This window comes from Capsicum annuum, chromosome 1, assembly GCF_002878395.1.
Source record: "Capsicum annuum cultivar UCD-10X-F1 chromosome 1, UCD10Xv1.1, whole genome shotgun sequence".
Lineage (NCBI taxonomy): Eukaryota > Viridiplantae > Streptophyta > Magnoliopsida > Solanales > Solanaceae > Capsicum > Capsicum annuum.
Window position 1 is genome coordinate 101,457,877 of NC_061111.1, and position 13,098 is coordinate 101,470,974.

Genomic DNA, 13,098 nt, shown 5'->3' on the forward strand with positions numbered 1-13,098 from the left:
CGTTCCGCTATATTTCTATTGATTGTAGTATCTTGAGATTGTCCTAATAAAATGTTGAAGAATGTCTCCTATATTTGCTAATTAGTAGTTGGTCAAATTTAGTGATTGTAATATTTTAGTATTCGATATTGATATTATTTGCTATGCCTAAATTAGTTCTTATAAATTGTTGAGTTGCTAGATGCACTGATATACTAGTTAACAGTTAGTAGTATTTTTTAAAAAATATTTTTTCACTCACTAATCAAACACCGAATTTTTTTTTCCTATAACATATTTTCTACTTACCAATCAAATACCACGAAATATTTTTGAAAAATATTTTTCACTCACCAACCAAACATATAAAAATAAGTAAAAAATCAATTTATTTTTCCAAAAAACTTTTTCGAGCAAAATATTTTTCAATCAAAAATATTTTCTATCGTACCAAATGTTGCCGGTATCTAATGCAGGAAATATTTTCCATGTAATTTACTGTATCTAAACTTCTTGCCACCGCTGAAACTTCCCCGTATCTGCCACTCCAAATGTTGCTTGCCTAATCTTTGCCAACGAATAAACCTAGCTCGCCCCTTTTCGACTTCATCTATCCTAATTGAGGTTTGCCACTCCAAAAGTTGCCTGCATAATCTTTGCCAACGAATAAACCTAGCTCGCCCCTTTTCGACTTCATCTATCCTAATTGAGGCTTTCTGTTTCTTCAATTATCTAAATTCAGTATTACTGCTACTGAGAATCTGGTCTATTCGGTTTTGTAATATTCACAATACTAATGCTGGTGAAAGCAATTAAATAAATCCGAAAAGTTGTGAGTGATTTGTACTGATGTTCAAAAGCAACAATGTTACCACCAGGCTTTTCCAGCGCCAGGTTTGCACCCCTGCTCCTGGCACCAGTGTATGCGTCGTCTTCTCCTCTTGTCCGACCTTTTTATTTTCCTTGTTTTGTATTTTCATCCTGTAGTTTTATTTATGTTTATTGCAAACTTAATTATGGTGATTGAAAAACTGAACCCTTTATGCATTCGAGGTGTTGTCACTTTTTCTTATGAAGTACTTTCATGGTTATACTCTTAGTTTTGTAATTCAACTTCCAGGATCCAGGCTGCAATTGTGAGAATAATACTTTGAAAGATTTGTTTACCTTTTTAAGATTGGGTGATTTTGTCACCGCAGACGTGCTTTGTATTATGAAAATGTTCTGCGAGGATTTTTTTTTTCCGCCATAGGAGAAAAGTATTCCTCTCACTTAGCAGGGTAGAGACCACATGGAGATGTATGGGTGATCCAGCACCAGTCCTTTTTTTTTTTGGTAGAACTGTATCCAGCATAGTCTCAAACTCAAATATTATGTACTTAAATATGTCATGAGTATTTAGGATATAATTTTTAGCAGCAGCCAGGGCAAAAAAGTTGTTGGGTGCATTAGCTGAAAGATAAGACGAAGTCTCACAAACATGTTGTTCGTAGGAGGTGGCAGGTAGCCCGTGGATTTAGTCGAGGTGCGCCAAAGCTGGCCCGGACACCACGGATATATAAAAATATAATTAAGTACTAGTAGTTTTATATATTTTCAACATGCATAAAAAAAAATCTCTGATAGAGTTAAAAGAACGCCTAGAAAGCTTATGACCTAAAGTAATATGTTAACAAGACTAAAACATAAAACATAACAAACTACTCTGTAATCCCAAATTAGTTGACTGAATCCTCGATACCATAAATGATCTGTTTGGGGCCATAATGTTTCAATACTCCGTACATAGTGACTAATACATATCCCCAACTAATTGGAATCGCATATATAGACTACTCTGTAATCCCAAATTAGTTGAAGTCACTGTTTGAATCCTCGATACCATAAATGATCTGTTTGGGGCCATAATGTTTCAATACTCCGTACATAGTGACTAATACATATTCCCAACTAATTGGAATTGCATATATAGATTTGTTCTTCCATAACGCCCTATCTTTCACTAAATCTGTGTGAACTCAAATAGATTGAACTCTTTCGAGATTTTTTTTTTTCATGTGAATTTACGTCTACCTCATCCCAGTTCAACACATCAGCTCAGCATGATTTCACACCTTTAGACCTTTGCATCTAGGGTCGAAAAAGGATGTGACTGAATGTCCAAGTAATCTCAATCGACCTTATCTCAATGTCCACGTCATATATCATTTATGGTCTGATAACTGTTCTATAAACTTATAGTTTCACTTTGGTAGTCATCCTTATATCCTGTAACGCCCAGTAGCACTTCCCTGTCCGCAACTGATTCTGATTCCATTTCAACCCCCTAACCACTAATTTTAAAACTTTGCGAACTGCCCATTGAGTTACAAAGCCTAATCGCGATGTTCCCTTCGTTTCTTTTTTGCTTTTGATTTATCTATAACCTGTCACCACATCTGGTTGCCGTGTTTCCTTTCTTCTTTTCCTTCTTATTCATGCTGATTTCTTTTTTCCCTTCTCTTCTTTCCTTTTACTTCTTTTTTTTGCCTTTCTTTTGCTCATATGTACTATCCAATCCATTGAACTCCCTCCTGCTTGGGTTCTTTTTCTTCTAAGGAAAAAATAATGATCTTCTGTCATTGGTCTGTTTTTTCTCTCAGACGTAGCCGCAGCAATAGTTTGCTTGTTTATCCTCCTTTTAAGTTCCAACTATTACTTCTTATCACTTATTTTAATCAACTCATAGACATTGTTGTCAATCTTTAATGATAAAAAAATATGGTCAAAACATTATCATCAAACTTTGTCCAGAATGTTGCATTGATACTATATGTCTCGAACTCGTATAGCCAAATAGCATGGTCCAAAAGATAATTCCTAAGAATTAATTTTCTCCATACCAAACACATCTTCGGCTCTTCCTTCGGATTGTCCATGGTTTAATTGGTTAGATTTGGCATCTTTGATGTATACTGTCTAAGAATGCTGGTTCACCCTCTGCAGATTCATTGTGCCAGAAGATTTTATGAGAACATTGTACCAAGTTATACCATATATGATGTTGAATGTCCTGACCATTCATTTCGCAAGTTCACGGATGATGGTCTATATCTTGTAAGTTTCAGCCGAAATCATCAGGATGTGGTTGTTTATAGACCAAAATGGTTGACATTTTCCTGCAAAGAAAAAGATTGTGATACTCATGATCTTCCTTTAAAAGCCAGAAAGTTCGAGAGCTTCTTCACACAATTGTACAGTGTTACTCTTGCTTCTAGTGGGGAACTTATATGTAAAGATTTCTTTCTCTATATGGAGAGCAACCAATTTGGACTCTTTGCTACTTCAACTGCACAAATTCATGATGTACCTCCTACTGGAGGGGCAACACAGGGAGTCCCTTCAGTTGAAAAAATTACTTTCCACCTTTTGAGGTGTGTAATCAGTCTCAACTATGAATTTCATGAGCACTTGACATGATGGTATTTGAAGTTATCGTGGTTGCTTTTGTTGTGGTTTGGTTTTATCATCAGGTTGGAGGATGGAGCTATACTTGGCGAGAGGGTCTTTCACAATGATTATGTTAATTTGGCACATAGCATAGGTGCTTTCTTGTATGATGATTTGCTTGCTATAGTGTCTCTTCGTTATCAAAGAATACACATCCTTCAGATCAGAGATTCTGGAGATATTGTTGATGTACGAGCAATTGGAGAATTCTGCCGTGAAGATGATGAACTTTTTCTCAATTCCAATTCCCAGGTAACTATGGCAGTTCATGCTCTTTAAGGAATTTGGGGTTCAGTTTCATCTGATTTTCATTCCTTTCTTGAGAATGGTATGGTTGTATAAACGAAGCACAAGATTGTTCCAGAAATTACATAAAATTCAGTCCTTTCATTCCTTTCTTGAGAATGGTATGGTGTTGTATAAATGAAGCACAAGATTGTGCCGAAATTACTTAAATTTTAGTTCCTTAACATTACTGTAGTAAGCTGAGAAAATCTATCATCCTATCAACTGTATTAACATTTCTAGTCTACACCAAAGACCCAAAAAGGAAATACATCTATACTTTAAAAGTGTGAATGTTTTCATATTTGTTTTCAAAACATCATTTCTTCGACATGTGATATTGAAGTGAAATAGAGAAAAGCTCAAATTCTTGTAACTTCCTGATATAAAAATAGTGACACACTTGTAAATGAGCCATAGAGGAGAAATGGAAGGAAGTTCACTAAGTCCCTGTAGGACTAACCAAAAAGCGATTGTGTTTCCTTTCTCTCTTTTTTGTTTAAATTTTCACAGCTTTATAACCTAGAAATTGGACTTCTATTGTCTCTCCACGGTGGTAGACTCACCAAGATATCTGTCCTATCATTCCTTATAAAAGAAAAATATGTCTGTCCTGTCATTACATGAAAGAGGTCTTAAAAATACTTGTTTGTTGTCCCTAAAGATTTTGAGCATTCCTTGTTAGGCAGCCTAAAATCCATTTGTTCCTAACCATGTGGAAAGATTTTATTAGGAAAAATGCATCTTTGCTTTTGCCCATTTTTTCCTTCATATTTATTTTATTTTGGGTTGGGGTAGGTGAGCAAGGAGGATGGTTTATTTCTCGCTTATCTGAAATTGATAAGCGGGTTGTGCTGGCAAATCCCTTACAGAGCCTATTGCATCAGGTGCTTGTAGATCATGTTGGAAATGGTTTTCATCATAGCCTGCCTGAATCGGAAACTTTTTTCCTTAGTGGTATAAAGCAGCGGCTGCTTTCTTTTATATTTCGAGGTATATGGAATGAAGAAACTGACCAAACCATGGTTAGTAAGAGTGTTGAATTCCGTATATGTTAAGAGCTTTATTATGTTGTTTACCCGATTGCTTATTTAATTTATTATGTCATCAAAGCTGCAAATCATAGATTATTCTAATTGAAACTTGAGGTTATTTAACTATTCCTTGTTGTGTTAGCTTATACTGATTTTTGACCTCATGCATCTGGAGTACAACTGTTGTTTTTGTATTTGCTTTTTGGGGAGGTTTCTCTTTTCTGAATAAAAATTTATTTAGTTCTGATAAACTAGAATCGTATTGTAACTGTAATCTAATTTCTAGTAATAGAATATCATGAGAAACTCATTGTAGAGGAGAACAATGTTTCTTAATTAACATTGACTGCCAAACAGGAATGAGTTCGTAATTTGATGCCTATATACCTAAAATGCAATTCATCAAGGATATACTTTTTAAAGAAAAACTTGTTAAAAAATGCAATTCATCAAGAATAACTCTTATTGGATCCTATCTCTATATATTTTGGGTAACCTCGAGTAATAGGGGAGTATTCTCTCATGTTATATATATTTTATGATAACCATTGTGAAATGGACATCTTAGTACTCTCATATTATAAATAGTTTAAGAAGACCATTGTGAAATGAACGTTTTATTTGTGGAGAGCAAGAAGAAACTAACAAATCTTCTTTTCATGTACTGCGAAATGCACAGTGAAGTTAAAGTTGCCAGTTTTAAAAAAACAAAACAGTGAAGTTGGTCTACACATTGTGTTTCGGATGGAATGGGAAATCTGGGGCTCAATTGCTAACTTAAAGGGCGATCATTTAGTTTGTGAGCTAGTAAAAAGACTGTGTGACAACCCAGGTCCAACTGGCAAGGCATCCACTATGTCTCCAATTTTTGGGCCTTGTCTCTGTGGTCTTTAACCCAAAAGAGGCACCCTGGCAGTTGAATCCTGAAATCACCCCTATATGGTCACTCACTCTTCCCTCCTATTCCAATGTGGAATTTGCTTAAGGTAAGCTTCATAATGATCCCACCTTTGAGTTCAATCGCTAGTGGTTCGTGGCTGGTATTCTTATCTTCCTTTGGGACTCGACGTCCTTTGTAGTTTTTGCAACAACCGTACTAGAGGAAGTGCTGGCTGTAATACTAATTGTAATGGTCCAAGCCCAATTTTGAAGATATTCTTCGCTTAGGCTCAGACTTTGCGTTTCACAGTTTTGTCCATTTGATTTTGTTTGAATATGAGTAAGAATATGAATAGTATATAAAATCCTACTTGAAAAAGGATTGTAATGTAGTTTCTATAAATAGGGCCTCAGTGTAATTGTGTAGGTACACAATTCAATAATATTTTCTTCTTTATTTCTCACATGGTATCAGAGCATTGGTAAGAAACTTCAGAAAAAGAATACTCCGTCACCATGCGTCAATTTCCGGTTATTGATTTGTGTCTTCTTCTGTTTGGTGAGTGTTGCGTGAAAAACTAACACTATACAAGTCTCAGAAATCTCAGGCAACACATCCCCAACCAGAACCACCGGAAAACAATGCCTCATGCGCTCTCACGTGCTGGAGAAGGTGCGATTTTTTGGTGAAATTTGTGTCACGCGCCAGAGATTCTGATCATTTTGGGGTCGTCCAGATCTGGTATCAGTTCCGATCAGATTCCAACAACTTTTTGCATATTCTTGCACCATTTTTCTGGATTTCGATCGTCGGAATTAGGTTTTCGGGGACTTTCAAAGATTCTTTTCGGCGACTTTTAGAAGTCATTCATTATTGTTTCTTTACCAGATTACTGTCTTGTTGCTTTCTAGTCAAATTTCACAAGATGTCTTTTGGATGTGATATTTTTGGCTCCAAAATACGGTAGTTGGAAGTTCAAGCCATATGATCACTTTCGAACCATTAATGGGAAGTTCAAATTATTTAGCTTGAGCTTCATTGGTTGAGGTTTGGTACAGAGGTCAAGGTGTTCCAAGATCACTTGAAGATCAAGGCTAATGTGGTAGATGAAAAAAAGTCTAGTAAGGAAGATGCGAAAGCCAAAGAAGAATGGGAGAAGGTTGACACTCAATTATGTACTCTCTTATGGCGATCTATTGATTCTAAGTTGATGCCTCAGTTTCGCCTGTTGCAGACATGTTATTTAGTTTATGAAAAGGCTCATGCTTTATACACTAATGACATTTATAATTTTTATGATGTGATATCTCGAATGACCAACTTAAAGAAACAAGAATCCGATATGTCTACTTACTTGGAACAGGTACAAGCAGTGATGGAGGAATTTGAAACGTTGATGCCCGTTACTGCAGATGTAGAAAAACAACAAGAGTACAAACTTTGTTTCTAGTTCTTACACTTGGGAGATTTCCTACCGACCATGATTCATACATGACCAAATTTTAGCTAGTTCTACGGTTCCTAGGATTGATGGATTATTCTATCGTCTACTTCGTTTTGCCATGCCTTCCAGTCACAAAGTAATTTCATCACCCACCATTGACTGTCTATTATCACATTGCAAACCATAGAAAAACAAACATATCAACCTATGGAGAATCGGTGAGGTCATTCTGGAAAATTTCGATCCTAAGTGTAGTTATTGTCATAAGCTTGGTCATACTCAGGGCATGTCATATTTTGCATGATCCACCACCCCGTTATGATCTTATTGCTATAAAGGAACTCAATGAGCTCCTTCAGAATCTAGTAAGCAAGCAGACGTCTCCACAGCCTAATCGACCATCCAATAATGCTCATATTGCTTAGACATAATATGATGAGTTCCTTTAGTATCAAGCAAGTAAGCAGACGTCTCCACCAGTGGCCTTAGTGGCTCAACCCAATGCTTCCGTTTTTGGTAATTGCTTTGCCTGTGTTTCACGGTCTAGTTCTCTTGGATCATGGACTCAGGCGCTTTTGATCATATCTTTAGTAACAAGTCACTTCTATTTAATATTGTTTAATCACAATCTTTTCCTGTTATTACTTTAGCCAATGGGATCCAAACAAATCCAAAAGGAATTGGACAAGCCAAACCCCTATCTTTTGTCATTCTCGACTCTGTTCTTTATGTCCCCGGTTTTCCTCATAATTTTGCATCTGTTAGTCGTTTGATGCGTGCCTTTCATTCTGGTAAAACTTGAATATGATCAGAATCGCTAGAGTCCAGAACCCTTGATCCAAAGGTAGAAGACTGTACAGATGAGGCTACTGGTAAAGATGCCTGCATACTTGCTTGATACTAAAGATACTCATTATATTCGTTATCACATAAATAAACCCATTGATTACCTGTGGTGTTAGTATAAGCAACGTGTGCATTTTTAGGTGGTTGACCATGCAAAGAATAACATATTTCATGGGTTGTCCAAGCCTATTACAATACACTTAGGTCGAGAATATCATATATCAGGGGTGTGTCCAAGCCTATTACAATAACTACACCTAGGTCGAGATCTTCCAAAATGCCCCCCGTCCTGGTCGATTCTTCATGGACTATGACATTTGATTTTTTGATCTCATTAAGGGGTCGTTTGGTAGAGTGTATTGAAAAAACTAATGCATGCATTAATTAATGTGTATTTGGTTCATTTTTTTAGAGTATGTATAACTAATGCTTCATTAGTTATACACTCTATATTGTGTATTGAGATGTGTATTAGTAATACACACCATTTTCCATGTATTTGTCATACAAAGGCTTTGAATACATGTATTAACTTGTTAAATGACAAATTTAACCCTTTCTTTTATCTTTTCTGCTGGCCTGCTACCTTTTTTTCACTAATTCAACATTGCTGCTTTTAGCAATCAAATATTGCGATTCCTTTTCCATATTTACCAATTTGGGTACGCAAGGAATCGTTACGAACCAGTGATTTCTTTTCCATCTTTGATTGTTGAACATTAGCCATCTTTGATGGCATGAAGATTACTGGATCAGTGGGTGTTTGGGAGGATTATTGGACCGGTGGGAATTTGTCAATTCTCATCAAAACGCATCATCAGCTATTTGGGAAGATGGCATTATCTGCCGATTTAAGGTTAATGTAGAGAACGTCTTTGGATTTCCAACTTTCCCTTTTTACATTAGTTGTTGCTATGTATCCCTTGAAAGAGAGGATACAAAGAAGGATATTTGGGTAAATAAACATCTTTTTATAAAAATTATATAAATATATATTATTTTTAATACATCAAACCAAACACCGTATAAAAAATAATGCTTGTATAACTAATACCAGCATTACTAATACTTACATTAATAATGCAGGCTTTACTAATACGCCTTATTCAACATTATTCTTATACATTCTACCAAATGACCCCTAAGGGTTCAGACTTAATCATAGGGCTGAATGAAATTAGTGATGTCGGAACACGCCTGAAATTCGTGGAACTGTGCTGAAGCCGTCAAATTATTAGATTTGATTGCTAAAAATGGTCAAAATCTTAGAAAATTATTGGTAGGGTTGGAATGATGATGTGATCCTATTGAATTTTTTTCCAAGAGAGTGGCCGAAAAGTGTCTCATGTGTCGGCGTGTTGTTAGATTTTGCCGGAAAGTCGCACCTCTGATCGGCGCGGGAGGGCGCATGAGGTGGTCTTTTTCCATGGGTCTCACTAGGTTTTTTGATGCTGGGGAGTGGGGGACCTAGTGATGGTGTTCGTTTTCGCACAACACTGACTAAAATAGATGATGACGCAAATTAGCCATGATAGTTGCCGAAAATTGACATATGGTGACATGTTCTCACCAATGCAGTGATACCATGTGAGAAATATATGAGAAGAATATAATTGAATTGCTTATCTACACTATCACATCAGACCTTATTTATAGAAAGTATATCCCAATCCTTTTCCAAGTAGATACATTAAAATCCTTTTCCAAGTAGGATTCTATATACTATTCCTGATCCTACTCTTATTCTAACAAAACTTAGTGTCCTCTTAAATAATGGAGCAAGGCTTAAAGAAAGCACAAAAAATATCCTTAATTGACAAGCGTGATAAAGCAATAAGGTAAATCCATAGGATCATCACAAGGTAAATCCATAGGATCATCACAGATACCACGCGCATTTACCATAACCATGTAATAAGATAGTGTTTGTGAACTACCGTTGTATAACACTTAAGGTTGAGAACGCTAGCAACCCATCCCCAAGGAGATATCAAAGCCAAGTCAATGGCATCAATGTAAGGCCACGAAGGCATCAAGTCTATGGCTACGAATTATATTGAGGCTAAAGCTGCAGGGCATAAAATAACCCATACTTGCACACATGGTTCCAGGGTTAAAGCCCTATTTAGTGAGAACACCCAACTCAGATGTTATAGTCATACATTCATGCATGGTAAGGGGAAGGTTTGCGCCCCAAATGGATATGGTGCAGGCAAACTACCGTACATGATTTATGTCATCATAAGAGGTTTCAAATTGTTCATAACATTCATTCAACATAAGTGTACTATTTAATTGTAGCATCTTCACTTTTGCATAAATACGTGTACATATGTGAAAGATCACTTTCGAAGTTCAAGTCCAGTTATAAAAGATATAAAGTAGTCCAAAGAATGTAATTTGCATAATCTAAGATATCATTTGATAATTTTCATAATTTGCATAATCTAAGATATCATTTGATAATTTTCATAACTTAGTGAGATTGACGAGGATGTCTCGCACCGTATCGGGGCGGGATGGATGAAGTGGAAACTTGCATCGGGGGTGCTGTGTGATAAGAAGGTGCCGCCCAAGCTTAAAGGTAAATTCTATAGGGTGGTAGTCCGTCCGGCCTTGCTGTATGGAGCGGAGTGTTGGCCAGTTAAGAACTCCCACACCCAAAGAATGAAGGTGGCAGAAATGCGGATGTTGCGCTGGATGTGTGGACTGACCCGAAGGGATAGAGCTCGGAATGAGACTATCCGGGAGAAGGTTGGGGTGACTTCAGTGGAGTGTAAGATGCGGGAAGCACGATTGAGATGGTTCGGACACGTGAAGAGGAGGGGCATGGATGCCCCGGTCCGTAGGTGTGAGAGGCTAGCGTTGGATGGTTTTAGACGGGGTAGGGGTAGACCGAAGAAGTACTGGGGTGAGGTGATTAGGCGGGACATGGAACAGTTACAGCTTACCGAGGACATGACCCTAGATAGGAAGGTCTGGAAGACGCGAATTACGGCAGAGGATTAGGGCCTGTTCGGGTCGCTAATGTAGGGAGGTAATTGGTGGGGGTGTATTCCTGGTATGATTCCGTATTTCAATGTTCTGTTCCGTGTTCCGTGTTCTATGTTTGTTACGAATCTGTGTGCTTTCCTCTGCTTTATATTCCTGCATTCCTGCTTTACTCTGTTTTATATTCCTTATGGCTGCAGTATCTATGTTATGTCATCTGCTTCTGTGCTGTACTATGTGTTTGTTTGATATCTCGTAACTTGAGCCGGGGGTCTTTCGGAAACAGCCTTTCTACTTCATCAGAGGTAGAGGTATGGACTGCGTACATCTTACCCCCCCCAGACCCCACAAAGTGGGAATACACTGGGTTTGTTGTTGTTGTTGTTAGTGATAAGTTGATAAAGGTTGGGGGTTTTAATGGGCCAACAAGCTGTGAGAAAAGTCGAATTTTGTTTCCTCCCTTCTCTCTCCATTCTCTCACCAGACATGACCCCTCTACTTCCACTGTCTTTCTCCCATCCTTACATAAAACTTCCACTTTTAGCATTGAGGACTTGGAATTAATAGATGTTCCACTACATGTAAGATTTTTACATGGTTCAAGGGTGATAATTAAGGGTGGGAACTATAATAGAGACGGTATCTCTTCTCGGTAGAATTGAAGGATGAATTCAGACTTGTAAGATCAGCTCCATTATCAAAGCTAATGCTGAAGTCCGGACATTGGAAGAACTAACTCCCATAATTCTTCTTTTTGAGTCAAAGGTAACTTTGTATTAGCAAAAACTCATCATCCAAGAGATGATAATAGTTCTTACAGCTCCCAATCAAATGGAATTTCTTTCTAGTGGACTGCCCAAAAACAAAGAAACTTTACAAGTTACCTATAAAATCTACTAATATGTGGTATCTCCCCAATTTCCTGTTTACACCAAAAATAAAGTAAGCTAAGGCAATGTCTTTTAATCTTCTGGATGCTGCAACTCTTGCCATCAAAGCACCTGGCATTTCTTTGTTTCCACAACGACCGCCAGACACAAGCTGGAATACTCATCTACCAATCTTCTGTTGAACCTATCTTCCCAATTCCTTTCCAGCTTTTTAGAATTTCTAGTGTGGACCTTGGCATTGTCCAGCTGATACAAAGAAACATGTTCCACAATTTTTCAGCTATGTTACAATGCAGAAATAGGTGGCTATTCACTTTTGCATCTTGTTTACACAAAAAACATCTAGAGCAAATCTGCATTCCTCTTCCTTGTAGAGCTTTATGAGTTAGGCAAGTTTTCGGTTGTCTAACCAAACAAAACAAGCCACTTTCAACGGACTTTTGACTTTCCATGTTTGCTTCCAAGGCCAATTGATTATCTGGTTTTGGTTGTTGTTTCTATTACAATAGCATGATTTCACTTTAAACACCCTTTTATTCTGAATCTGCCAGATTGGTTTATTAGCAACATTAGAGATTCTATTTGGACTCGGTGCTTTGTCACCATCGCGCTGTTTAATAATTTGGAGCACTTCTGATTCTGAAAAAGGTCTTTGTAACCACTCCTGTTCTTCCTGTGAGATCTTAGGACAGTCTAGCATATCAAAAGTTGGTCTGCAAACTTCTATTTCTGAGTACAATTTGCTATAGAAGTCAATCATAGCCTTTTTGATCCCTTCAGGTTCTTTAATCTCACCCCCTGCACCATCAATATATCAATTGTGTTGTACCTCCTGTGCATTGAGGCCATCCTTTGGAAGAACCTTGTATTGTTATCCCCTTGTTTTAGCCAAAGACCTCTGGATTTCTGTCTCCAGGATGTCTCCTCATTTTTCGCTAGGCTTTCTAGTTCCACCAGGATAGTAACTCTAATAATCACTTCGTCCTCTTCAAAGTCCAGCTATCTTGTATCAAATCAATCTCAGCCAATTCACACATCAAACTGTTTTTTCTGTTGATTGACTCTCCAAGATTGGTTTTACTCCACTCTAAGCTTTTGTTTCAGCATTTTCAATTTAGAGCTGAGCTTGAAGTCAGGGCACCCCCCTCTACCACCATTTCATTCCATCAACCCTTTATGAGATCATTGAAGCGATCCACCTTGAGCCACCAATTTTCAAATTTAAAGCTAGTTTTTTTCTTCTCCCAATTCCCTCACTCA

At 37.4% G+C, this 13,098-nt stretch overlaps 1 protein-coding gene across 10 annotated transcripts in view; it reads left to right on the forward strand.

Annotated features, from left to right (window-relative positions):
* Positions 1 to 431: 431 nt before the first annotated feature.
* LOC107878578 (light-mediated development protein DET1) overlaps positions 432 to 13,098 on the forward strand; it is a 53,660-nt gene continuing 40,993 nt past the window's right edge. For 3 of the 10 annotated variants that reach the window (XM_016725641.2, XM_016725646.2, XM_047406704.1), the window contains exons 1-4: positions 436 to 900; positions 2,965 to 3,392; positions 3,492 to 3,720; positions 4,641 to 4,778. In XM_016725641.2, coding sequence (XP_016581127.2) covers positions 829 to 900; positions 2,965 to 3,392; positions 3,492 to 3,720; positions 4,641 to 4,778 — 867 coding nt within the window. In that variant the 5' untranslated portion in view covers positions 436 to 828. Of the gene's footprint in view, positions 901 to 2,964; positions 3,393 to 3,491; positions 3,721 to 4,640; positions 4,779 to 13,098 lie in introns of all 10 variants that reach the window. The other 7 variants (XM_047406707.1, XM_047406709.1, XM_047406700.1 and 4 more) reach the window with 5 other exon arrangements.